At 43.6% G+C, this 26,533-nt stretch overlaps 1 protein-coding gene across 1 annotated transcript in view; it reads left to right on the top strand.

Moving 5' to 3' along the window:
- Positions 1-22,157, top strand: part of phlpp2 (PH domain and leucine rich repeat protein phosphatase 2) — a 39,819-nt gene extending 17,662 nt beyond the window's left edge. The window contains exons 3-18 of the mRNA XM_071905345.2: positions 1,122-1,312; positions 2,347-2,472; positions 6,997-7,151; positions 10,503-10,649; positions 12,210-12,440; positions 13,718-13,920; positions 14,070-14,130; positions 14,767-14,862; positions 15,627-15,782; positions 17,003-17,203; positions 18,055-18,217; positions 18,309-18,439; positions 18,794-18,907; positions 19,401-19,595; positions 20,073-20,304; positions 20,491-22,157. Coding sequence (XP_071761446.1) covers positions 1,122-1,312; positions 2,347-2,472; positions 6,997-7,151; positions 10,503-10,649; positions 12,210-12,440; positions 13,718-13,920; positions 14,070-14,130; positions 14,767-14,862; positions 15,627-15,782; positions 17,003-17,203; positions 18,055-18,217; positions 18,309-18,439; positions 18,794-18,907; positions 19,401-19,595; positions 20,073-20,304; positions 20,491-21,798 — 3,710 coding nt within the window. The 3' untranslated portion in view covers positions 21,799-22,157. The remainder of the gene's footprint in view (positions 1-1,121; positions 1,313-2,346; positions 2,473-6,996; positions 7,152-10,502; positions 10,650-12,209; positions 12,441-13,717; positions 13,921-14,069; positions 14,131-14,766; positions 14,863-15,626; positions 15,783-17,002; positions 17,204-18,054; positions 18,218-18,308; positions 18,440-18,793; positions 18,908-19,400; positions 19,596-20,072; positions 20,305-20,490) is intronic.
- Positions 22,158-26,533: the final 4,376 nt, after the last annotated feature.

The following is a 26,533-nucleotide window of genomic DNA, read 5'->3' as shown; positions in this document are numbered from 1 at the left end:
AAGCCCAAGGATCAGGCACTGCTATTGATCTGCCAGCCAGCCAATTTGCTGTCAGAAGCATTGGGCTTGTTCATTATTAGTTTTCCTGGCAGAGAAAAGTCGAGCAGGCTTTCATTTCATTTTGATGCCCTTGTGAAGTGAAAGGGAAGGTGGATAGAGAGAGAGAGAAAGAGAGAGAGGGAGAGAGAGAGAGAGGGAGGGAGAAAGAGAGAGAGAACAGATTGTTGTCTGCCAGGCCAATGAGAGCCTCAGAGTGGGAGGCAGCATAAGTTGGTTTGAAGAAAATGTAACAACAAAGGACAAGAGGCTGAGGTCGTGTGTCCTCTGTGCTTGTTTGACCTGCCATTAACCTGAGTGTACTTGAAGCCTGGCAGAGACTGCAGGCCTGCTGTCTGCTGTGTCCTTCAGCACTGTCCAACTAAGGCTGCCTGCAACGCTAGCCTGCAGCTACATAATTAGATTGAAAGAGTAGAGTTTAATGTGACAAAAGCCTGACTCATTCATCAATATGACTGATGCTTCTAGGTTAGGACAGCAGCAGAGGGAGAGAGAGAGAGAGGCAGAGAAAGACAGACAGTCACAGGACACCTTGACAATTGAGCTCACCTGTTTTTTAGTTTCTTATCAACTTAGCTTTGACATGTTGACTGACATGTTGATTTCACAGATCTGGGATCAGACCCTAAGGCTATGAAGGAAGAGAACTTAAACCCTTAATTTTTTAGAATCCATTGAGACGTGGTTGCTTTAACTTAATGGATTTTAATGGGGTTAGAAACTTTTTTCCCCCCCTCAATGTCAAATCAAAGATATTATTGTGCAGTGAGATCTAGCCAGATGCATATGAGATAATAGGGCAGTCTCCATCCTGAGTGCTGATGTAAGGACAGTTCCAGGAAAGACTATGCTTCGGAACTGACTAATGCGTAGGTGATATCATACTGACCTGCGAGTATCTGTGTGACTTCATTTTCTGTAAGCTTCTCCTGCCCTTCCTGTGTCTGGCTAAAGAACATTTGCTTTTAATTAGTTGTGTTTATCAGGCGGGTGGGGGGTCACTTGTGCACGAGATCTGTGTCCGTAGATCCACCCTAACCTCTGTGTGGGCCTTTATCCTCCAGAGCGTCCAGTGAATGCAGACCAGCAGGAGCGGACCCTGCTGAAAGGCGTGTTCAGCGTCAGGAAGGGCAAGACGCAGCTGCACAAGTGGGCCGAGCGGCAGGTCATCCTCTGTGGCACCTGTCTGATCGTGGCTTCCGTCAAAGACAGCCTGACGGGGAAGATGCACATCCTGCCCCTGGTGGGGGGGAAGGTGAGAGCTCAGAGTTTGGGGTCAGGGAAGCTGGAGGGACGTTAACTTTCCAAACCTACGCTCTCCCCGGGGAAGAGCCCAGACTCCCGGCTGAGTGTAGATACAACAACACAGCTGGGATGGGGCTGCTGGAGAGAGTTGAGTGCAGCACTATCGGTTGCGAAGACGAAGCACTACGACACATACATAATGCACATGCAGACTGTGACTGTGTACAAAGAATATGCATCCTAAATAGCCTTTAAGCCGTTAGATCAGCGGTTCTCAACCATGTACACACTACTATATGTGCACTCAAAGGAAAAATCCACCCTAAAACACTTTAACACTGTAAAAAACAGCTTTTGGCGATGTACAGTATCTTGTATTTCTCGGTCCATTTTGTTGTTTTTTGTGGTGTTTTTCTTATTCCTGCGGATAACTGGTCAAACGTAGACAACGTGGCGTCATGTCCAGATATTTCCTGCGCAGCTACAATGAAGTTTAATACCAGAAAAAAAAAAAATGATCTAAAACATCAGCGTTAAACATCAGGCTTTGGTGCAAGGGCTTGTTTCTAGACTCATCATTTTGCATACAGGGAGAAATCCATCGTAGAAGAGGAAGAGATACCAATTTATCCACTGACAGCAGCCTCAATAGACCATAATGCAATGCCGCCACAAGACATTTTGCATTTTGAGTAAGGGGCGTGAGTCTTGTTTTTTCTCCACCAGGAAAACTTGCTCTCTTTCTGTTACTATGCTATCAATATCGCTGTTGCTCTCCCCACCTACTCTTTTAACCCACAGCTGAATGGAACAAGTTCAGGCATGTCCTCTGGGGGTTGTCGAAAAGCATTCTGGGAAATAACAAAAAAGTAAATTACAACACAGATTGATATATATATAACAGTGTAAGAGTATGAGGGTGGAATATTCCTTTATGCATTGTCGTCACAGTAATGTGATAATGTGATAAACGTCTATGTTCCAATTGCATTTTCTCTCCTGTTGTCACTCCTCACCCCGTCTGTGTGTTGTCTTTGTGTTGAGGTGGAGGAGGTGAAGAGAAGGCAGCACTGTCTGATGTTCAGCTCAGCCGGATCACAGGCCCAGACATACTTTGTCAACTTTGACACATTGGCAGACTACCAGCGATGGCATCGGCAGGCATCAAAAGTAAGCAAGAGAGAGAGAGAGTCTGTGTGTTGGTGTGTGTGCAGTACACAGTATGCTTTGCATGCGCATATATACTGTATATACTGTATATATTGGATATACTGGATATAATGGAAGCTGTAGGCATGTTTGCTCCCGTCTTTTCTCTCAGCAGTATTTTGCTTGTTCCTAGTTAGTCCCTCTGGGCTTGTACTGAAATCAGAGATTGGATGCTTAGAGGACAGTTGCCTGCTGCATTGTCTGCCTGTTGAGTCCTCCAATCAGAGGCCACCTCTCTGAGTGCCTCTGATTGGCTCCACAGAGACAGAGACTCTCAGCGGTGTCTGGCATTGATTGAACAGTGTACTTGGGTATGATTCACATAGTTTACCTTGTGTTTTTTTTGCATCCATTAGACTTCTATTGAGTCTTTTTTACAGAAGCTCTCATCCAGAGAGGCTTAGTTATATAAGTCACTGTGGATGAGAGGATGCTAAATGACCCAAACTCATTTTAGATGTGTGTTGTATACTGTGTGTCTTTCAGAGAATCCTGCCAGGTCCTCACAGCCATTCTTCCAAAACTCATTGTTTCTGCTCTGCTCAGCTTGCTTTGTCTCTAATATCCTAATTAATGGCCATTGTGTCCCAGCTCCTTCCTGGGCCCTAACAGCCTCTATGAGAGCCTCCGCTGAGGCAGAGCCAGCGCACAATTAGCCACAGAAGAAAAAGCCAACAGGAAAAAAATGAAAATCCAATTAGTTGCAGATTCATGCTAAGTCCAGGATCTCTCTCTACCATGGTGGCATGGATTACTGGGTTAGAGTAGCCTGTTAGCACACTGTATTTAGGCAGAGACTTAGACGAGAGGTTTCTATGGAGACTGGAGATGATGACTGATGAAGGTTTTTGGTGGATTTGGGCCAGTGTTTATGCTACACTGCACAAATCGTGTGAGTGTGTCTGTGTATGTGGGTGTGTGTGTGTGTGTGTGTGTGTGTGTGTGTGTTTCTATGTGTGAGAGTGAGCGAGCCAGCAAGTGCATTTGTGCTTGCAAATGAGCTTGCAAGGTGCAAATGAATTTTGTAGTATAGAGATACATTATACTGCTAGAGTAGCATATCAGAATGTGTATTTATAACAAATCAGAATGTGTGGAATACATTCATTAGGTCCCCAGAATAAATACATGTGTTTTAAATATACATTTTTCTGCAACTTCTTTAACCACTCTGGAAAAAACTGAAAAACAAGCAAAAAGTTATTGCATATACACCTAAAAGTATTATTCTTAAGAAGCCGACCTCAGTCAAACTGTTGGTGATTGATGGTGTTTTCTATTTTCAAGCACCTGTGCAGTGCAGTTGCATTAGTATGCCAACTGTACACACCTAATGTTGACTAGTTTATGTTTATGTTAAATGTTTTATATAATAAGCAATGGTTAATATGTATTACAAATAATAAGTACATTTTAATAGATTATTGAAGAAAAACCCTTGGCTAGTTCTGTAGTGTTTGCTGGGCAACAGCCGCTGCAGCAGAAAAGTTTTTCTCTTAAAAATGGAAAGGTAGCTCCATGACTGACTTGTAAATATATATATATATATACATATAAAAAGCATCTATTAGGAGAATTCAATTTCAAGTCTTTCAAGTGAATTTTCAAGTGAATTTTGAAATCTATCAGTCTACACGTTTCTCTCTTTTCCTGACACCGGCTATAAATTAGGCAGAGATACAGTATAATGACGTCATCAATCTCCTACCAGTAATAATTTACTGTTATTTATTAATAGTTACAGTGTTGGAACAGTATTATAAACATAGCTTTGACTACAAATCAGGTGTTTTTGCAAATGTAATTCTATCAATAAATAAACTCACCATTCGCTAACCACCTGACCAGAACGGGGAGCTCTCCCTCAGTGAATCTGCAGGTTCATAAAGATAAGGCTGAAGCATGGTGCCATCTCTGTGGTCTTGTTGTTAGTGGCAACGGGAGATTGTTTTTGTGACATAGCGGCAGGTCAGGGAGGACTGGAGATGCCAATCAAGGCTGACCTGACTGCACCCAGAAATTCCTGAGAAAATAGTTTGATCAGCCAGACGAGCTGTGTTTGAGCTGTGTTTTATAATAGTTCATGTTATTTGTTTTCATATTTTGATAGATACGTAATATGACTATATGAAGGCAACTTTCCGGAGGCTTTAATATTGCTACTGAATGAAGAGTGGCTTTAGCCGCCTCATGACAACTTGCCCTGTGTTCACTTGGCAGCAGCTTGTTTGATGGGACGCTCCATCCTGACTGGCTGTGGGCGGTGCAAGAGGCTCTGATTGCATCTATGTTGTGGGCTGCAGCTACAAAGTTTTTCACTCCTATTGTTTTTCACAAGGCTACATTGTTTTGATGCATTGACATAGCTAGCTAGCAAGTGCTAATTAGGTTGCATTAATCAAAAATAAATAAAACTAAAAAAACTAAACTAAAATGACTTCAGAGCTTACCATCAACCCCAACAACGAAAGAAACCGTTCTCCAAGCATCGCTGTCTTTCAAAATAAAAATGTAGAGCACTGGGAAGCTTTGAATGGCTGCAATTCTCTATTCTCCAGTTTTCACTTGCCCAGCAGAACTATTGTTCATGAAATGAAATCGCATCAGTAGGCAAACAAGGAAGCACGGAAATCTGATACGTTCAGCTGTGGCCAACATTTCTCGTCCGACAAGCTTGTTGACCGTCCGCACAGCGGCAGCGATGTGCCTCCGCTGCCTTGTTGATCGTGTTGCTCACACAACACAAGGTCAGTCTTTGAGGATCAGGCTCCAACTGGTCAGAAACACTGAACTCCCACTGACTTTATCAGGTGTTACTCCTCTCCAACATGGCTGCATGCCATGGCATGGAAAGTATGCTTATTGGATTGCCCTTACACACAAAACAGCGGGAGCCCATGTTAATACTGTGTGCCCCACATGCTACCTCTCTCCTGCACAGAAATACTTAGACATATACGCATGCGTGGGCACACACACACACACACACACACACACACACACACACACACACAGACATTGAAAGCCAGTGACCTGGAGTTGAAACTGGAATTCTCTCTTCCCCCTTTTCTCTCCTTGAGCATGCATACATCCATGCAGGAACACACTCACTCACTCACCACTATACACACACACACAAAGACACACACACACACACACACACACACAAAGACACACACACACACACACACATGTTCCCACGTCATTACCACATGTTTCATTTCTGCATCATGGCTGTTTTAATTAATTTTATTTCCCTTGTCAGTATGCAGCTTCTTGTTATTCTACCATTTTCTACCATATTGTGATCTGTTGTCATTTAGCCTCTAGTATCCTATTAAATTGTTTCTTTGCTTGTCATCTTGATTTTGTTTTTTTAAATGAGAGGCTATATGTTTTTATAAGCCCCTTGGTTGCTATATTTCTCTCCTACACAAATACATAATTTTTTCTCCTCTTTCAGCGTTTTCTATCCTTGTAGTCTTTGTGTATCCGCTGTGTTTTATCACTGTGCTTCTATGTTTAATCACTGTGCAAATAAACTGAAACAGCAAGACTGCCTATGTCCTATTTCTGTTTGATTCTCTTTCTGCCTCTCTTTAATTCTCCTCTGTCGTTCTGTGTCTGTCTAACCCACCCTCGCATCACTTGATTACCATATTTAAAGAGGAGTGGCATTTTTTTTAAAGTGGGTGGCAGATGAGTAGTTCTGTGGGAGATGAGCGGTTTTGTCTTTGTCATCTCTAAAAGCAGTGACGTGATGTCATGCTCTGCTGAGCAGCCGTCCCATTTTCTGGATTTCTGCACAGTGTGTGGTCCTGTGGTTAATAGAAGAGACTGTCCTCAGTCTGGATGAGCAATACTAGGTAGCCTGCACTGATGGCTGGCCTAGAAAATATCTTATCTGAGGTGAAGGAAAGGCTGTTGAGCTGCATTTTGTACACGAGGAAACATGGAGACACGTGAGACACGGCTGTGGAACAGTATATCAGATTTGAGAGTCGTGACAGGACAGAGAGATCTGAACTATGATGAAACCTCGCCTGGAAAACTACCATGTGTTACTACACACACAGACACACAATCACCTACACACATGTAATCACACACACACACACACACACACACACACACATACAGATTCATATTAGTCCCATTGTGGGCCTGTGTGTTTTCCTGAGTCTATAGGTAGGGTAAACACTTAGGTGTTTTTATTGCTACAGAAACACTACAAAAAGACTGACATAGAATTATTTGAGGTTAAAATCATGAATGAATACAAACTGAAAATGTATGAGATGTTTACTATCAACTACGTTAAGTTGATGTATATCAGTTGAGTGAGAAATGTGGGAAACTGGAAAAAACAAGTTGATGATTGTTCACTCTTAAGTAACTTGTCATGTTATTTTTCTTAATGTGTGTGTGTGCATACATGGCTGCATGTGCATGTGTGTGTGTGTGTGTGTGTGTGTGTGTGTAAAGGTGGTGTCCCAGACGGTCAGCCTGGTGGACCTGTCCTGCTACAGTCTGGAAGCGGTTCCTGAATATCTGTTTTACAGCCAGGACATCACACACCTCAACCTGCGACACAACTTCATGAGCTTACAGGGGCCTGGAGGCCTGCTCAACCTGCCCAGGTAAACACACATCCTCATCCTGCAGTGTTTCACCCCAGCACTTGCTAGTAGGGTGATATAGTGAGTAGGGAGGCCACTCGACCCGGTTCATTCCTCTGTGTTGGCAAGCATCAGACCTGCTGAAAGATATTTCAGCAAGACAGTGAATTCCTACCAACTCTGGAGGTGATGTTCTGTAGCTGACCTGCTCTCTGACCTCCCTGTGGAGATCAATACAGTATCACATTAATTGAATTGAGAATGCATGGTAAATTCCAATTAAATTCCTGTAGTTGGGATTGGAATTGGAATGGCACCCAGCTCTAAGGAAACAGAATTGGAATTGAATTGGAATGACAGAGAACAGAATTGAATTCCATTAAATTCCATGAAATTCCACTTCTAAGAGAGGTTGTCTTGACTTGCTTAACATTATAAATCAAACATGAAAAGACAGTTCAACGAATCAAATACATTTAATCATAATATATGTATTACAATGACATGTTATGCAGGATAAATTCTCAGCTAATTTTCATTGTAGTTGTTGATATTCAGTATTGATAATATATAATACTACATGTAATCGCAGATATGTGGTAAAAAAAACAACAACAAAAAAAAACACATTAAATTAAACTTCCTGAAATTCCAGTTCAATTCCAAATCTGTTTCCTGTAGGTTTTTTCAAATTCCAATTCTTCAGTTGAATTGGAATTGAATTGGAATTGATTGTCTGTGTGTCTGTGAGGATGTACGCACAGGATTAGCCCCAATGAGACACTTGATGACTTTGAGATTGGACGTGCAAACATGTTAATATTTACTGTTGTTCTATGCCACTCCAATAATGCATATCCCCCAAGCGCCTGAAAAGTGCTTGAGCACTTATTATTGCTGTTCCAACGTTTCAGCAGGTCAGGAAACACTGATTTTCTGCTGTGCTGCCGCCCAAAGAAACTGCAGTCCTGAACCTAGATGCTGAAGGAAAGATTTCTTCACACCAGCCTTCCCCAATCCTAATCGCCAACTTCCCAGCCACACAGCTCGCCCCATGCTCCACTGTGATATGATTATTGTGATGTTTATTACATAAGAGCGGCATGTGATGTGCTGCATCTCCTGCTTATCGCTCAGCGAGCCCGTCTCATCTCTGCCAGATGCATAGAAACAGAGTGGCTCCACCAGCGCGTCGTCTTCTGTGAAGCAGCATTTAGCTCCATGTCCACCCCTGCACTGCAAATACAGCTTATTTGAACAAGCTGGATTTCTCAGGAGATAAAACGCTATTAAATGTTAATCATCTACAAGCCTCTATGTTACTTCTTTTTGTTTGCGTCCAGCATTACAGGTTGGTTTGTGTGTGTGTGTGTGTGTGAGTGTGTGAGAGAGAGAGAGAGATGAGAAACACTGGTTTTGGCAAAATACATTATATAAGCACCTACTCTGCTTCTAGCTGAGAAGATTTACACTTGCATCTATCCTGCACATGCTCTCTCTTGCTTTCTCATTGTCCTCCACCTCAGTCTCTCCTCCTATATCTTTCTCTCCTCCTATATCTTTCTCTCCCTCCAGTGTTGTCACTCCCTTCATCTCGTTTGTATAATCAGAATCAGGATGCGAGGATAGAGGGATGTGGTCTGTGCTCTTACATGGGTAACTTGTGACTCATGGCAGCCACCTCCACTCCTGGCAGCACCTGGGGGAACAAGAGGAAGGTGGAGTGGATGATGTGAATGATCTAACTGTGGAGCAGCACAGCACCCTCCCCCCTCCCCCTCCCCCTCTGTGATGCCATGCTCTCTTCCCCTTCGCTTCGCCCTGCATCACTTCATTCATCACAACTCGGTCTCCTGGAAATGTTTCACAGATGTGCGCACACACACACACACACACACACACACACACACACACACACAGTAGAATAAATGCTGAGGATGTATTTCCATTTGAAACAGCCAGCTGAGACCTTTAGACACATTTTATGAGCGAATAAACAGACTTAACTGCAGTGTTTAAAATTAACTTCGTCAAGTAGACAGTGTATGATGGGACGATATGCTTATCTCACGATATGATTCGATAGGTGATATGGGGTTCAAAATTCGAAACAACCACAATATGATGGAATAAATAAAAGTTCAATGACAACAAAGTCTGACTGTGTAGAATTATGTTAGTTTGTGAGCCACAAATCTTTCTAGAAATAGGATTGGCTTGCTAGAATGTAAACAACAGTTTAAAAATGTTGTTACAAAGTGCAAATAATATAATATCGATGGAGACCATGTTAAATTGTTATGGGCAAGCCGTCTCATTTTTGATTACTACAGCAGGATAAAATGTAACTAATATCACGATTCATTTTTATGCCCCACAATACATGTTGTCACGTTTCTATTGCGATATGTTGAAATTCGATATATCGTCCCATCCCTACTAATTCTTGCTATCTAGCAATACCATCAACTGATAATATTAAGGCACCTATGTCACTTATAGGCTACATTTTAATAGTAACGCTGCCCTTTCTCTTCTGCCAGAACCACAGGCTGCTTTTTTCAGCTGCTTTGGAAACTGTCTTTATAACATGGTGCAAGACCTGAGCACAAAAACTCCCAGAGTAAACTTGCGGTGAATGATGCTGCTGTGTGAATCTACGGTACCTAATTTCCACAGCGTTCACCCTGGCTTTCAAGCCTTGCTGTTCAGCCTCAGCTGCTAGTGTGGCGTATCTCTTCTTTATTTATATCCCTGGTCCACTGCATTCTCCCGTGGAACAGCTCTGCAAAGTAAAGTCGACGGTCCACTGAGAATTTGGACCACAGTACCAGGTCAGCTATTATGCTGGTGCTCGTCTGTCTCGCTGGATGTTCCACAGAGGAATTCTACTTCTGCTCTGAAGCTGGCGGACAGTCACCTCTAGTTGGTTTTGCTGTTTTTATTCCACTGTTCTTTCTCCACATCTCAACCTGCTTGCCATCCTCTGTTAGCCAACAGCAAACAAACACTAGCTCAAGTGCCCCCGTAGTTTATACCACCACCTTTTGATTTTTATTTGGTTGAAGAAATACAGACCCTCTCTGGATTTTTTTGTGTGACTAAATTTAACTTTTTCTCCGGCACTAGCACAATGCTAGATTATAGTCAAACATAGTATGGAGACACGTCCGGGTCCATCAGACTTTGTTGGTGCTCACTTGCTGCTGCGACAAAGCGATTCTCATGACTTGTCTTTAATCCAGAAGAAATGTCAGCCATTAAACCGAATAAACATGCTAAACAAAACAGAACAAGACAACTTTAGATTTTTTTTTAAATCTCCATCCTTGTTCTACCGTAGGTCTGACTCACTCTTCTCTCTCTCCTCAGATTTTCCCAGCTGAAGAGCCTGAACCTGTCTCACAACCGCCTGGGTGTTTTCCCTGAGTCTGTGTGTGAGATCCTCACCCTGACGGAGCTCAACCTCTCCTGTAATGGTCTCCACACTGTCCCTGTACAGATAGGCAACCTTCAGAGGTGTGACAGATACACACACACACACACACACACACACACACACACACACACACACAAAGATATAAATGCATGCACATACAGTACACACAAAATTCTATCTTTTGAGTATGAACTACAGGGGGAAGACAAAATAACAACAACAGCACATGAAATCACAATTACAAAGGAAGCCACACAGGTGAATCCTATGAAGCTGATTGCCCAGTAGCAGTATGTGTCAGCTTTAAAAGACATCTGACAATTGTGAGTTTTCAAAGCAACATAAGGCAACTAACAGAGTTACAAAGAGGCCATATACTTGTTCCCCGAATTTCAGGTGCATCGGGCACAAAAACTGCAAACTTATTTAATATGGCAAAGGGAACAGTGTTGAAAATCTGACAGCATATGCCAAACATAGACAAACTGAATCGCCAAAGAGGAAGTCAAAGCTCACCAACAGGAAGATGGACACTTCACAGGATAGGTGCTAAACACCACAAAACTACAGCTTCAAAATTTACCACAGAACTGAATCAGCACCCTGTACGTCATGAGCTTCACAAAGCTGCTATTTATGTCAGAAACAACTTGTATCCAAGGCTATTGCACAAAGATGCATAACCTGCTGTGAGGACCACAAAACCTGGACCCTTGAGTGGAAAACAGTAATATGATCCGATGAGTCGTCTTTCACCCCTTTTTCCTACATCCAGACATTTAGAAAAAGTCAAAGGATCGAACCTTAAGCCCACAATGTCTGTTGCCAACTATTAAACATGGTGGTGGCTCTGTAATGGTATGGGCAACCATCTGGTGGGGAGTGATTAGGTACAATGATTTAGTCTTGGAGTGGAAACGCCCCCACTGGACTGTACAGGTGGTGGGATGGGATGCAAAAGGAGAGTGAACTGAGTGCATAGAAGTACACACAATCACTGCAGAGTATGAAAAAGTCTCCTACTGAACTTGAACGTCACAAACTGTAATTGCACCCTGATTGTACTGCTCAGTCAGTTGTGTGTACTGAGCACATTAGCCTCAAGTGAGGGAAGAGGGGGCAGGGTGGGAGGAAGAAAGTTATTTTTCAACTGGCTTTGTTTATGTTTTGATTTATTGAATTGAAAATGTATGTATTTTAAACTGAAAATGATTTGCTTACATTTCTACTGGTTCTAAATATGGCAGCAACCTGGACCTGTATTGAGTTACAGTGATGTGAAGGATGCAAAGAGATTCTTTTTCTTTGTCATGTCCTACCCTTCAAAAATCTGTCTGTATATCATAACGTAATGTAATGCATCCATAATTAATGTTCTCGGAAAATCTGGATTGAGTCGGTGAAATGCATAAAGTTCAAATGTTTTGTTATGCAACCAGATTAAATCAGGCAGCTAAACCAGGCCAGTTTTCATGCTGTGTGCGTACTTAATGCAGGATGGAGCTCAATATACGATGAATGAATGTGACTTCAGATGGACACAAGCAGATATTTTAACCTGCGATTGAAATCTGAGCGGTCTTGGTCTTACTGCAAAGTAAAAGACGGCAAAAGCATTGTTCTCTGTCTCTGTCCTCCAGCCTGCAGACCCTCTCTTTGGACGGAAACCACTTCAGCTCCCTGCCTGAAGAACTGGGTGGCCTGTCCCAGCTCAACAGCCTGGGGCTCTCCTTCAACAACTTCCCTCTCATCCCTGCTGTGCTGGAGAGACTGAGCGCGGTGGACAAGCTGGCCATGGCTGGCAACAGGGTGGAGAGTCTGGAGTTGTGTGCTCTGGCCAGAATGAGCCACCTGAAAAACATCGACCTCCGGTAAGAGGCCAGTCGGAGAGCAAACAGCTCTCAGCCAGACTCGACGCTCTCTTTCACTTACACTCTGTCTGTCTCCTCCTTTTCTATCTCTCTCTCCCCTTTCCCTTCCTCTGCTCTCAGTTAATACACCCATCAGTCACTATGTGCATAATGCAGGATCAATACACAATAGTTATGTAATGAGAGAGCCCCCCCCCACCCCCGTGACAGTAAATCACCCGGTGAATAGGAGGGCAGGTGGAGACAGAGAGCGGGGATCGAAAACATCCCTACTCCCCGCCGGCGCTGCCTTGCCGAGTCATCTTCCCATTAAACGCTGTTTTCATTTCTCCGTCCAGCTCTGATTCAGGCATTGACAGAAAGATGGATCCCATGAAACAAAAACTATTCCTACTCTATGCCCCGTCACTGTGAAGCTCAGCCGTTATTAATGCGGTCTCTCCCTCCATCCCTCTCCTCCCCCCACTCAGCCTCACCTTGAGAGACGAGTTATTGGCTGGCAGTGGTGGACTGTATTTATAGGGGCTGGGTGCACCTGTGGTGGATTAGCGGGCTGGCTGGCCTCATAAAAGAAGAGGCGTTTTTTTTTTTTTAGAGGGGTAGGAGGGACGGGGAGAGCCTGGATCTCATCTGCCAGTGAAAGGCTCGTACAGTGCTGCACCTTACCCAACAGGCAAGAACTCAAGAGTGTTTCTGTAGAAGTTAACTGCAGTTTATTTCTGTATTCAAAAAGCTGAACATTAGTCCTAATAGTTGTGGTGATCTCCCAGTAGTGTTTGCTGATGATCTCTCATTGTGAACTGAAATTGTTCATAATGTTTTGACTAATAGTTTCACTTCATTTTCATTTATTTATTTATTGTCATTTTTTTTCTTTGATTTTTGTGTTCTATCTATTGTTACCTCTGCACCATTGCAAATAATAGTCTTTCTCTCAGTGTGTCCCTGAGGATTAAAGGTTTGAATGAATGTATAAAAATATCCAAAGATGGATGAAATATTTTGGAAAGTAAGGCAGCTAGTTTTGCAACCACAAATACCACATTACTTTATTTTGTCCAATATTGGCGACCGTGACATCACAGAGGTCGCATGTACAGAGTCTATTTTGTCTATTTTACAGTGTCTCAGTGTTTTGTCTGGTATCACGGTTCTCAAATAAATTTCTGCTATAGTTCTCTCTTAATGCTTAATTCATGGCTTTCTCGTCTTCTCTACACTGACATGACATGTAATGTTGCATTTCCTCTCCCTGTCCTGCCCGTTCACCCATGCAGGCTGAATGGGCTGCGCTGGGTGAAAAGTGAGAGTCTGGAGGCAGTTAGCCAGGTGACCCAGCTGGATCTGAGGGACAACTGCCTGGCCTCTCTAGACCTGAGCTCCGTCTGCAACCTGGAGACCCTGCACTGCCAGCGCAACCAGCTGGGGACCCTCACACTCAGTGGCTTCACACTGCGCATGCTCCATGCCGGCAGCAACCGTGAGTGAAACACAGCTGTTACTGCCTCTCTGCCTGCCTGGACGTCTATATGTTCGGGCCCTTCTCTCTAGTGTTACGTTCGCTTCATAAACGCACACATGAGTGGCCCAGATGTTTGGCAGCTGATTGCTGCTTTTATCTGTCCACAGGCCTGACCACGGTCAACATCTACCCAGTCCCCAACCAGCTGACACACATGGACCTATCACAGTGAGTTCTGGCTGGGTGGAAGAAGCAGCCACAGTCTCTGTGTTTACAGAGTTTTGAACGGAGGCACTGTGGTCTAAAAATACCAGCTTTGTCTTACTCTTCATTAACCTGGTTTTGCACAATACAATGTGTGCCAGGCAAAGATGTCAAACAAATGCTTATTACATACAGCGCCCCTCAAGCCTCCTTTCTATGAATATTAGATTGCAGAGGCCTATATGCTAATTTTACTTATCTGCCTTGCAGGCTGCAGTAGTAAGAGATTTGAGGATTTGAAAGGAGTCTCCTTTTAATTAAGTGAACCCTACAAACTTTCGGCCTATACTTAACATTTTACGCTACTTCATGTTTGTTATACATGCTATGGCTGTAGGCCTAATTACACACGAGAAATGAAATGCTATATTAGGGGTTAAACAATATGTTTTCTAAGCCATACTAATTGATAGGCAGTGTAGAAAAGATCATAGATCATTTGTGAACAAACTTGAACAACCCTTGAGTTTACTGATTACTATTTAGGTAGTTCTGTGTCCCTCTATCAAAACTATTTATTCACCTATACAATTAGAAGCATAATGCTGACTCTGCTCACCTTGTGTGTGTATGTGTGTGTGTTTGTGTGTGTTGAGACAGGAACCTTTTGGAGTACCTTCCAGACTGGGTGTGTGATAGCAGAAAGATTGAGGTGCTGGATGTCACACACAACCTCCTGTCTGAGCTACCTTCCAGGTTAGTGGCCCTGTTCCCTGTCATGTGGCCAAAACTGGACCGCCTCCGTTCAAACTCTTTTATCTCACATAATTTGATAATTTGATCGGCCACATTTAATTAACAGCTGGCTGTCCTGTCCAGAATTAGCAGATGAGGTATAATAATAGATGCCGTTTAACTGGCCACTCTATTGCCAAACATGTTTTTCATAATATCCGTCTGCAGATTTAATTATGGCAGCGGAACCATGGGAAGTATGGTCAGATACAGATGTCACAAAGATGTCTAATGGTATGTTAATAGCCTGATGATGATGGGTTTTACAGTTGCTATCTGTCTTTTTGTGGAAAACAGTGTCTCTGTGTTAGTCATCGGGTTGAAACTAAAAAGCGTGGCCATCCTACAGCGCTTGGCTCAAAGTAACCATCATTCACTGCCATCCCTCAACACAAGCATTTGCATTTGAATGAGACCTCACAAAGCTTCTGCAAATGAGATAATATTCCTCTCTCCATTGTACCCACTCATGACTTCTGTGATGATTTCAGGAGACAAATAAAAAAGCCGCTGTGTGTTGGTGTGTTTAGGCAGCCAAGTTGAAAAGGACATGGATGGATTAGTTAGCATGGGCTGCCACGCCTCAAGATTTCCCCCAGTTTCACACGTAGTCAAGTCCACAGGGGGAGATGATGCTCTTTGTTTCTTCGATCTTTTTGTTGGCCTCTTTCTGTTGTTTTCTTCTGCTCATCTGGCTCTCTAACTTCTCTTTCGGCCTCTGACAGACTACTCAACAGCTTGAGTTTGAGAAAGCTGCTGGCGGGGAACAATCGTTTGCAGAGAGTGCCTGACCTACTTGACCACGTCCCTCTGGAAGCCCTCGACCTCCAGCACAACAAGCTAGGCGAGCTCCCTGAGAGCCTCTTCTACAAGGCCTTAAAGTGAGTTTCTCTCTCACTCCCCTTTCCTCTCTCTGCCTCTCTTTCCTTTTCCACCCAATCCTTAGGACTGCTTATGCTATTACTTCAGTCCGTTAGCAGTAAAATCTGACATACTGTACCTCTTTGAAACTTGAACCCACAGTCCTTTCCCGACACAATTGCAGTTCAGAGTGTGATCAGCGGTACCCAGGCGGAGTTGGGCTCACCGAGGCTTATTGTTCTGGGATAACGTCTGTAGTGTATGTAAGGGCCGAGGTGTGGATCATTGGACCTTTCCAGACTGTAACCTGAGCCTCATTTGCTCTCCTGTTTCCTGTGTGCTAAATCACTTAACACCCATTAGCAGTTCAAGCACTCTAATGTACTTTGCGGTCTAATTCTGAGATGTAATGGCATTGACTGCTTAGTGTCTGATGGGTTTCCTATTGTGTTTTCCAAGAGCTGAACAATATTCCTTTATTTGGGAAATGTATAGTTTTACAAGGGAAAGAATTTACACCCAAGAATGACAGGGGTGACTGGTCTTTGGTGCCAGGTGATGTCACCACCTGTTGTACTCGAACGTGACATCACCTGGCACCAAAGATCAGAATCAGAATTTCAGTAGCATGCTTTTTACTATTAGATGTCAGGCTTTACACAGATTTGGGTTTGAGGTTTAGTTACTCTTTAATAGCACAAATTACGTACCGCTGGTGCTGGAGTTACTGTCCCTCCTCTTAGGGTTAAGTTCAACAGTCTATATAAATCAATGCTGCCCTTGCAGGGATAAATGAACAGTCTATGTTTTGAAGTTTTCTCTGATTCAGTCCTCAGGCTTCCCTCCCCGCACCAGCTCAGACACACAGATATAAACACACAGGTTAATTATGTGCAGTTGCACCATGCTGACCAGCTGGACCGCTCCTGGCTCTCTCCGCCTCCTGACCAACGCTCAGTCCCTTGAATATAACCTTAAATACTTTTGGCATTCTGTCATGTGCATGAAGGGTCGTACTTTTCAGGCTGCTCATTCGATATGGCTGAAAATACCCTCAAATTAATCCCCACAGTCTGCACTTAGTCATAGTCCTTGTGTCATTGAAACACTCCAAACAAATAAAGGTACATACAGAGCCAAAAAATCTATATCACTGTCTAAATCCAGATAAAGTTTACCTTAAATCAAATTATACACATTTTTAAAATAATGCATCTCTTTTGTTTGTCCTCCCTCATAGCTTAAAATACCTAAACGTGTCAGCCAACGCCCTGGAGAGTATTCCTCCCAGCAGCCAATCAGAGGAGAGCCTCAGCACACTCCAGGAGCTCTACCTAACGAGGAACAACCTGAATGAGAACTGCGGCGCTCTGTTGGTCGGACACCAGAACCTGCGGGTCCTGCACATTGCCTACAACCAGCTCCTCTCCTTCCCTGCCAGGTGCGGTACAGTAGCTTCCACGTCAGTCAGTGAGTTTTCTTTCCACAGTCTTATTTTAGAGGACAGAGGCAGAGTAAGGGATTCATTCTGACATCAGTGAGCCAACGCAATGCGTTTCGATGGATAGCAGCCAGTTTTGCAGAGCAAGTAGTTGTTTTTTCCTCATCTGTCATCTTTGTAATCTATCATGTTTGTCATTTGTCATTTGATGAATCCTTTCAAAATATCGCTTTAAAACTCACCTATCCACATGAGGCGTAATTGACTTGCTTACATTTTCCTAATGTCAGACTTGCTTTGCCTGGATATTGATCTAGCAGCTTGAACTTGACATTTTAATTTTGATGAGAATTAGCAGTTGGTGACAGTTGTGGTTTCTCGCAGGCAGCTTTGTTTTATGGGCATTTACTTGCGTCTATCTGGTGTTAGCAAATGATTGCCAAGGAACAGCTAGTTTTCATCTTGCCATTTCTTGCTAATTCTTTCTTTGGTTATTGATTATGGTTATCAAAAGATAAAATAACAAAAACAGACTGAGAATTACATGATGAATTACATATAGATTATATATAGAAGAAGGCTGCTGCTCCTTTGTTTTACTCATGCATGCTAAGAATATTTGTTGGTAATCTGTAATCATTTAGTTGCCATAGACGTGTACTGTAATCAACCCATATCATATTTTTAGAGTAACATGGCAGTGGTAATAAGGACAAGAACCATCCTCTGTGTTGCTACTTGTAGTTCCTTGCGTCTACTCCCCACAATTCAATGACAATTGTAATTAAAGCTCGCTGGAGTTGTCTTTTTTTTCCCTCTTTGAGTTCTGTTCTGTGTTTGTGTGTCTTTAGTAAGCTGAGTAAGCTGGAGCTGCTGGAGGAGCTAAATCTAAGCGGCAACAAGCTAAAGACGATCCCCTCCACTGTGTCCAGCTGTAAGAGGCTGCACACCCTCATAGCACACTCCAACCACATCAGTGTCTTCCCAGAGATCCTCAACCTGCCTGAGATCAAGGTCAGACTCACTCTGCTTTTCTTTTCTTACTTTTCTTTGTGTCACCTAACCAGTGTGTGTATGAGTCTATTCAACCTGTGTGTGTTTGTAGCTCGTAGACCTGAGCTGTAACGAGCTGACTGAGATCCTGCTGCCTGACTCCCTGCCTGCCACCCTGCATGAGCTGGACCTGACAGGCAACAGCAGCCTGATGCTGGAGCACAAAACCCTCAACCTCTTCAGGTGAGTCACAAACAAAATTTCAGAGACCTACAGGTAAATACCAAAGTAACACCAGCAAATAGCATAGTATTCTATTCTATCTTTTTAGGCTGTAAGTTCAGGTCAGCCAGATGTCACAACTCATGCTGGGTATTGTCAAATTAGCGCAAGTTTACCATTATCAACTTGGTCAGTCATTTGTACAACTTCTTAGTGGTAAACGCAGAAATTCACAAGTGAACTAGTTAAGAAAGAACATCTGACAACATCTGAAAGTGCCATATGCAGGTAAAACATTGAACACAATGATTTTGGAATATGTTCAGCAGTATTTAATCATGCAGTCCCTTCTACCGTGGTTCTTTTTATTTTTAGCCACATCACCACCCTGAAGTTAGACCAGAAATCAGCCATGACAGCAGGAGACTCGCTGAGCGCCTCGACTCCATGGAACCATGGTTACTCTGAAATGAGTGGCCAAAGGAACAAGTGAGCAACGCTTTGTGTGTCTGCATGTTTCTTTCTGTGTGAGCACAAAGAACCTAATTTTCCTGAACTTTTGCAATATAACAGTAGTAACTTGTTTGATGTGCCATTGCTGCACAAGCTCAAAGCAGGTGTCTGCCACTGAGTCAATGTCTGAATCATCGGCGGACACCTAGGACCGGCATCAGGGCAGTCTGTCGAACTTTTTTTTTTAAGAGTAGCCGAGGCAGTGGAACCTAATACTTCTGGTGGATCTAATGGCTGTAAAATAGTGTTTAGTGCATCATTGTTGAGAGGCCGGTAAGCCTGGCTGCCCCTCCGGGGTCATGGCCACCACAGCGGCCCACACAGCGGTGTCTTGTATCAGCTCTGACCCCATGCTGCTTCAGTAAGCTTGGGGCTCCAGCTTCACGTGTTGCAGTATGTATGAGCTTTACCTCTGTATGTGAGGGGTTGGGTCATCTGTATGTTAATGCGTATCTATTTTCGGGGGCAGGTTGTGTGTGTCTGTGCTGGCAGTAGACCGCTTTGGAGACGGTGCGGGGGCATGTTACGGCATCTTCGATGGAGACCGCAACGAGGAAGTGCCTCGGCTGCTGCAGTGCACCATGGGAGATGTGCTGTCAGAGGAACTACAGCACTCCACGGTGGACAGTGTGTACATGTGCAACACCTTCCTCACCTCACACAGGTAGGACTGGTAGTCTTTTTTTGTTTGCAAAGTCGGTCTTTAAATGACTAAGAAAGTCCATATGCAGGGTAAGAAAATGGACAGAAAATAAGGCTTCTGTGGTGCGTCGATTTCAAACAGGCTTAATTCAAGAACCAAAAAAAGGGAAATCCGATATCTCGATGTAGCTTGGCAAACTAAAAAGACAATGTTTTGCCTGTAGGCTTCATCAGGTCATTGACCTGTCAATGACCTGATGAAATCTACAGGCAAATTGTTGTCTTTTCAGTACATGCAAACATGTAAAATAAATCAATCAAGATATTTTTTTGAGAGTGCGGATTTCCCTTTTTTTGGTTCTCAAAGTCAGTCTTTCTAAAAAAAAAATTTGTGCATGCAAATAACAAACTGATAATTGCTGCTGTTTTGATATGTAAGCTACAACCAGTGAATTGAAGACTTTGTCGGCAGATTCATTCTTTGTTTTTAATGGTACAGGAAACTGGGTATGGCTGGCCAGAAGCTGGGTGCCTCTGCCCTGCTGTGTTATATCCACCATGAGCCTTCAGAGCCAGGAGGCAACTTCAGCCTGACTGTGGCCAACGTGGGCAGCTGCCAGGCGGTGCTGTGCCGGGACGGCCAGCCTATAGCTCTCTCTAAGGTTTTCAGCTTAGAGAACTGCACTGAGGAGATGGAGAGAGTTAAAGTCAGTAAAGCCATTATTACTGAGGTAATGTACAACTCATGCATGTCGTGTTCATGTGTTTACACCCAAGTCATTATCTAAAGCAAGTTTTGATCTAGTATTAATGCACAGCTTTATATTCAGAGGTATATTTATTGTGAGATGATAAACTCATCTACTATTCTAAGAGCCAGGCTGAACCCCATGTGAGCCGTGTTTTCTGTTTTACAGGATAACAAGGTGAGTGGAGTGACATGCTGCTCTCGCCTGCTGGGCTGCTCTTATCTGTCTCCCTGGGTGCTGCCCAAGCCCTGGGTGCACACCGAACCCCTCTGCTCCCAGGATGAGTTCTTGATCCTGGGGAACCGAGCGCTGTTTGAAAGGGTCTCCTACCAGGAGGCCGTGCGCACTGTTCAGGCTGTGCGGGATCCACGCGCCGCTGCTAAGAGGCTGTGCTCTCTGGCCCAGAGCTACGGCTGCAAGGACAACATCGGGGCTGTGGTGGTGTCCCTGCATATCACTGAGGACAGCTGTACCTGTGAGCCACCGGTCTCCACTACCGAACCCCGGGGTCCCCCTCCGGCCCCTTTGCCTGTGACGGTGACCCCAGGCCCCAGTGACCCAGCCACCCTTTCCTCCAGCAGCGGTATTGTCTCCGAGTTCAACAGTGAGACGTCGGCCTCAGAGGTGGGCAGCGAGGCCGGGTCCACCGCCTCCGATGAGCACCCGTCCTCGGGCCCCGCCTCCCGCCCAGAGAGACGCTGCAGCCTGCACCCCGCTACTACACTGTGTGGGATCATGGTGCCAGGCTCAGCTGGGGTAGGGCCCCATCCGATGTTGTTCCAGCGGCAGCCCTCCTGCGCCACATTCTCCAGTAACCAATCTGACAATGGGCTGGACAGTGACGACGAAGCTCCCCTCGAGGGTGTGATCTCCAACGGCAGTAAGCTAGAAGTGGAGGTGGACATTCACTGCTGTGCGTTCCAGCTACGGTCGGGGGCGCCTGAGAGCCCCAAAGACCTGGACCATGACAAGCGAGGCTCTGATTATCCAAATGGAAAAATGCGCAGGCAGAACAGCGTGGTGGTGTCGGCAACAAACGGCTGCCTGCTGGCTGTTTGTGGGAGAGAGATTTCTGACCTGAAGAAGTCGCCTTCCACCTCCAGCCTGTTTGGGAAGAAGCTCTCCAATGGCTCTGTGGTCGCCCCCGAGGACAGCCATAATCTCATCGAGGTGGCCCTGGAGGCTCCTAAAAAGAAGTCGGGCTACTTCACTGCCCCGGCCCAGCAGGACCCCGAGGACCAGCTGATTGTGCCCCCCAGTCTGGAGCAGGATGTCCGGGAGCAGCTGAGAGGCCAGAGCCCCCTGGTCCCAGGCCCCCCAGTACCATCCACACCCCCTTCCATCAGAGACCCAGTGTGGGATCATCCACACCCCCCTGCCGCCATGCTGCATCAGCGGGACCTTACCCCCACCCTGGTCCAGGCTTCAAACCCTGCACCCATGCTACAGCAGGAGGTCTATGATACCGCCCTCTAGAAGGGGGAGGGGGCACAGCACAGCGCCACGCGGCGGCAATCCTGTGACCAACGCCATACCAGGGAAGTAGAGGAGACTCTTCTCATACATGTGGGATATTCCAGTTCCAGTTGCCATTCAGATCTTTCATGAAGACAAGACAGACATGTGGGACCTTGATGGCTACTAAGCGATGGCCACTGTGTGAGGTACTAAACCAAGTGTTTGTCTGCATCTGTCTGAGTGTCTGAGATGAGAGAGCCACCAACATCACGACTCATGAGATGAGGTTGTGAAAAGAGAGGCTGGCTATCACAGGCCAAAACAAGCCCCTGATCTGAAATGGAATACCTTGTGTGTTTAAACATTGCAGAACATGTCAGCAACATTTCCCTTTACTTGGAAAGTCAAGCAATCTAGAGGGTGTGTACCATGAGATCCTGTTCAGTAAGGTCATTCATATTGTGTAAAGTCTCCTCTCCAGGGGCTCCACGGTCTCTCAGGTCCTGGAAAGAAGCCCTATATGACTGAAACTTGAAAAAGTGCCTACTGCAGATGACTCGGCCTAGAGCTCCCTCGCTGTGTTTGCGGATGTGAGCTTGTTAGTTAAATTTGGAGGAGGGACAGTGTCTCCAAGAGACGACCACTGGCACAGCTACTTCTCTCTTGCTCTTCCTGTGGTTAAAAAAAAGGAAATCAAACAGTACGCTTGCTAATAAGGCACATAAGATTAGAAGAGCCGAAGACAAAAATAACTGCATTTACATCACCAGAAAAGTTATGGTTGGATTTTCTGAACATTCCCACACAATATGTCTAGAATCCTCTGTATAGGATAAATTTATTCTATAAAATATAGAACAGATTCGCAACTAGCAGGCAACTGACACAGTGTGCTTGAGTTGCTGACATCAAGATTGAAAAGTACTGCTAGAGGGGGCAATGCATTTTGAGTAGTTGTCAAAAATAATATCAAAAAGACATTCACTCAACTGTACAGAGCTGACGTGTTGTAGAATTTAAAAATCCTTATAACACTGTAATCTGTGACAATGCATGGTGGAATGATCTCCTTGCAAATTGCATAGATAAAAAGTTTCATTTTAATTCAGGAGGTTTTATGGTCAGTGGAGAATAGCCTGAAGATCCCAGGATGTTTGGAAATCATTTAATTCTATGGAGTCATTTGAACAAAACAATCTATCAGAGTCCAAAATTAGGGTATTGGTGGGTATACTGTTGAGATGTAAGATAGATACAGTATGTGTGTGTATGTTACGAAATATCTCCACTGGTACCAAGATGGCACATTCTAGTAAGCGCAAATGGGTTTTTTTTACTTTTGAGGCTGCTACACATTGAAATTTGTATCTGTGCCCATCCATGGATACTTCTGCAGGCAGATTCAGTTATGGTTTGTGGGACATACTGTGGTGAACTACAGTAGAAGACATTTATACATCTCAGTGAGTCTTTTTTTCCCCAGTTTGACTCCCTAATGCACTACCTACAGATCCAGAGCAAGTTCAGATTGTGTAATTTCTGGCCCTTTGTAAACCGGATAGAAACCCATTGTCTTGCATGCAATGAGATCTGGTCTTTGTAGGTGTGGCGTTATGAAACTTGTGGGGCAGAACCAATCAGTTCCACAGGTGGATGTGATATTGTTAATGGACAATAGCTGGCAGAATATTTGGGACACAGGGCCAAGCTATGTCTTGCTATTGTTTGACATAGTTTTCTCTTTCTCACACACACACACACACACACATCATGACAGTTTTGTACTGTTAGAGGGCAATGCTTCTGTGGCACCCAACCCTTTGAATTAATATATAAATAAGTTATGATCAATGCAGTACTATGAGATTCTGTAATAAGAACATTTCAGACTATGTCCCTTGCTGTGGGAGTATGTAGTGCATTTTTTCTCCATACAGTAACATACAGTGCTTTACTTACAGCACAAAGAAGAAGACAAGAGTTGATATCATTCATTCTCAGTTTGTGTCCTCTTGACATGTGGTTTACCGGTCGTATTTGACACAGTTGAATGCAGGTTGAATAGCTACGATTTTAAGCAACTACGTTATTAATTGAATTATCACATGGATATTGTGCAGCTCTAGAAACCTCAGTTCGCCCATTCCTTAACACCCCACCTTGTGCCAAAAGAGAAAGCAGGTCTGCTAGGGCTACCATGGTTGTAACAAGGCCAAAGTTGGGTAATTACTCTTGTCAGTGATTACTACATTAGATGTATATTTTTGGTTGCCACTGCTAATCGGCGGTGGTGTGATTTTAGCATTCCACAGTTGTTGCATAGCTGGACCTTTCGATGTTCCCTTTTAGCCTTAAAGCAACACTACTCAGTATTTTTGTGAGGAGGAGCCCCTTGTTTCATCCCACTCATTTTCTGTTTGTGACTCTGTTGGCGTGAGAGGTGAAGAGAAGGAGGGCAGAGCAGGGGGGGGGTGCAGTGGATTATTAAAGCAACCCTTCTACCCTTACTTTGCTCCACAGGAATGAGTGGTAAATATGTCAGTTGTGAAGCCTTAATTGATTTATGAGTCTAACTATTTTCTCATTATTCACAAATCTTAGTCTCTTGAAAGGATTAAACACTGTTAAAAGCACTTTGTACATAGAAAACGATTATATTCAGAGTTATATATATTTGAGTTTTATGTATGAGATATTTATCGACGTGGACTCCTATAAAGTGGGCTGGGATTATTGTGGCCTCCCTCAGCCCAACATATCATCTCTTATGTAAGAGAACATAGCCAATAGAAATGATGATGATGTAAAGTGACATCATGACAGTTAATTTGCTATGTTCGCACTTTGGTGTGTTTTTTTTTAATATGACAGGCATTTCTCATTTTTTATCATCGCATTTTTTTTTTTTTTTTTTGCTTCAGCTTCATCTTAAGTTTAGTGGTGTGATTTGGGGGCTGTCTGGGGTTTTTCCCTCCCTCCTCCACATACTACATTGAAACTTCAACATCAGCGCCACAAACAGCGTAATATGCTTTCTTACTCTACCGGGGCAAAAGCTATCTGCCAACATTGCTATATATATATGTTATCACTAATGCAGAGTCCCTTCAGTTATTGAAAATACAATATTTTCAAACATTTAGTGTTCAAATACTTCTTTTGGATATTATGGGGCCCCCTCCTGGCTGGAATTAAGTAATATCTGAAAGTATTGTGCATGTCTTTCCATTAATAATTTACTTTATTTGGTAGCCATTTTGTGCCAATTGATCCCTGCAATAACCTTCTGGTATATCTGAAAATACATCAACATACCATAACAATGACATTTGATGAAAACAGTGGTCTGAGATGATCATTTCTATCAAGGCACAAAAAAAACTATGATCCACATCAAAACACTGGCATTATCCTAACTCTGCTTGTTCAAAAATCCAGTGAATGATTTTAAGGAAATTTAAGGATTATTTTTTTCTGAAATCTAAAAAAAAAAAATCTGAAAGAAAATCTAATTCTTATACAGTGTGTCCAGCACTAAACAAAAACACCTTTTTTTTTGGATAAGGCTGATAATTGGTTCTCAGTCGCTGTAAGGATCAGACTGTTGTGTTGAGTCTGAGATGATAGACAGCTGGTGGTCAGATGAAAGCCTCCTGTGGCTCTGACTGGACATAACTTTGCTATCAGAAGCCACCGACTCTGTCAGACATCCTGCATGATGATACATACGAGGCACTGCAGGTGTGGGCATGCCATGCTCTGCACCTTCTACAGTAGGCACTAGAAAAGCTGTTGGACAGAGGCGAATCGTGGCGAATATTGGTACACATCTGACATTTTCATACGGCATTTATAAGTTGCGAACCTGGGAAAACTGAGAGGGGTTTCTCTTTAGCAACTTAGGAAAAGAGAAATGGACTTTTTCCATAGGGTTTATTATAAACTGGTAGTGTTCACAACGGAACTTGTGAATTCCCTCATACAAATATGCAAAGTGTCATCTGTACATATGTATTTCAGAGCTTCATTTTCCATAACCTAAAACTACAAGAGTCCTATTTCTCAAGATCTATGAAAATGAATATTAACTATGGTATGTATGTGTGCGTGTGTGTGTGTGTGTGTGTACGTGTATAAACATGAAGTGCATTGCTCTGTTATTGTTTTGCGGGTTTGTCCAGTCCTTTGGCACATTTTCAGTTCCCTAGCTAGGTAGTCTTACTAGTTTGGTCCTAGTTTGCCAAGTCAGAGTTGCGTAACACTGCAGTGCAACATTCAGTGCTCTTCAGATGCACCCATGCTCATGTGCAGCCAAAAAAGCATTATGTAGGTCAGAACATTGCATCTACACATCCTTAGCCAAGTCTCTTTCTGTTTTTTTTGTTCTTCTTTTTATTCAAGTGTACATTCATTGTCTGTGTCTCTCTCCTTGTTGTATGAAACCAAATGTTTACCCACTATCCAGACCTATAGACAGTTTCCACATGACGTATATTTGAATAATCCACTCATCAGTACAGGAATCAGTGTGCGTGTACATATGCCTACTGTATGTGTAGATACAGCAAGAGGGAGCACAGGTACAGTGAAGTACAATGCATTGGCTAACAGTATTCCCTTTAATTCTTTAGTGGAGGGGGTCCAGTATTGCTCATAATCTCCTGGGTGCACCAAAATAGACGGTATGTGTATTTGAGTAGGCTACAGTGTCAATGTTTTTCAAGTTGCTAATTCATTTATTAACTGTAAATGA

This window comes from Centroberyx gerrardi, chromosome 1 (genome assembly GCF_048128805.1).
Source record: "Centroberyx gerrardi isolate f3 chromosome 1, fCenGer3.hap1.cur.20231027, whole genome shotgun sequence".
In the NCBI taxonomy this organism is placed as follows: domain Eukaryota; kingdom Metazoa; phylum Chordata; class Actinopteri; order Beryciformes; family Berycidae; genus Centroberyx; species Centroberyx gerrardi.
Note: the sequence above shows the minus strand (reverse complement) of the source record. Positions and strands in the feature narration are given on the sequence as shown.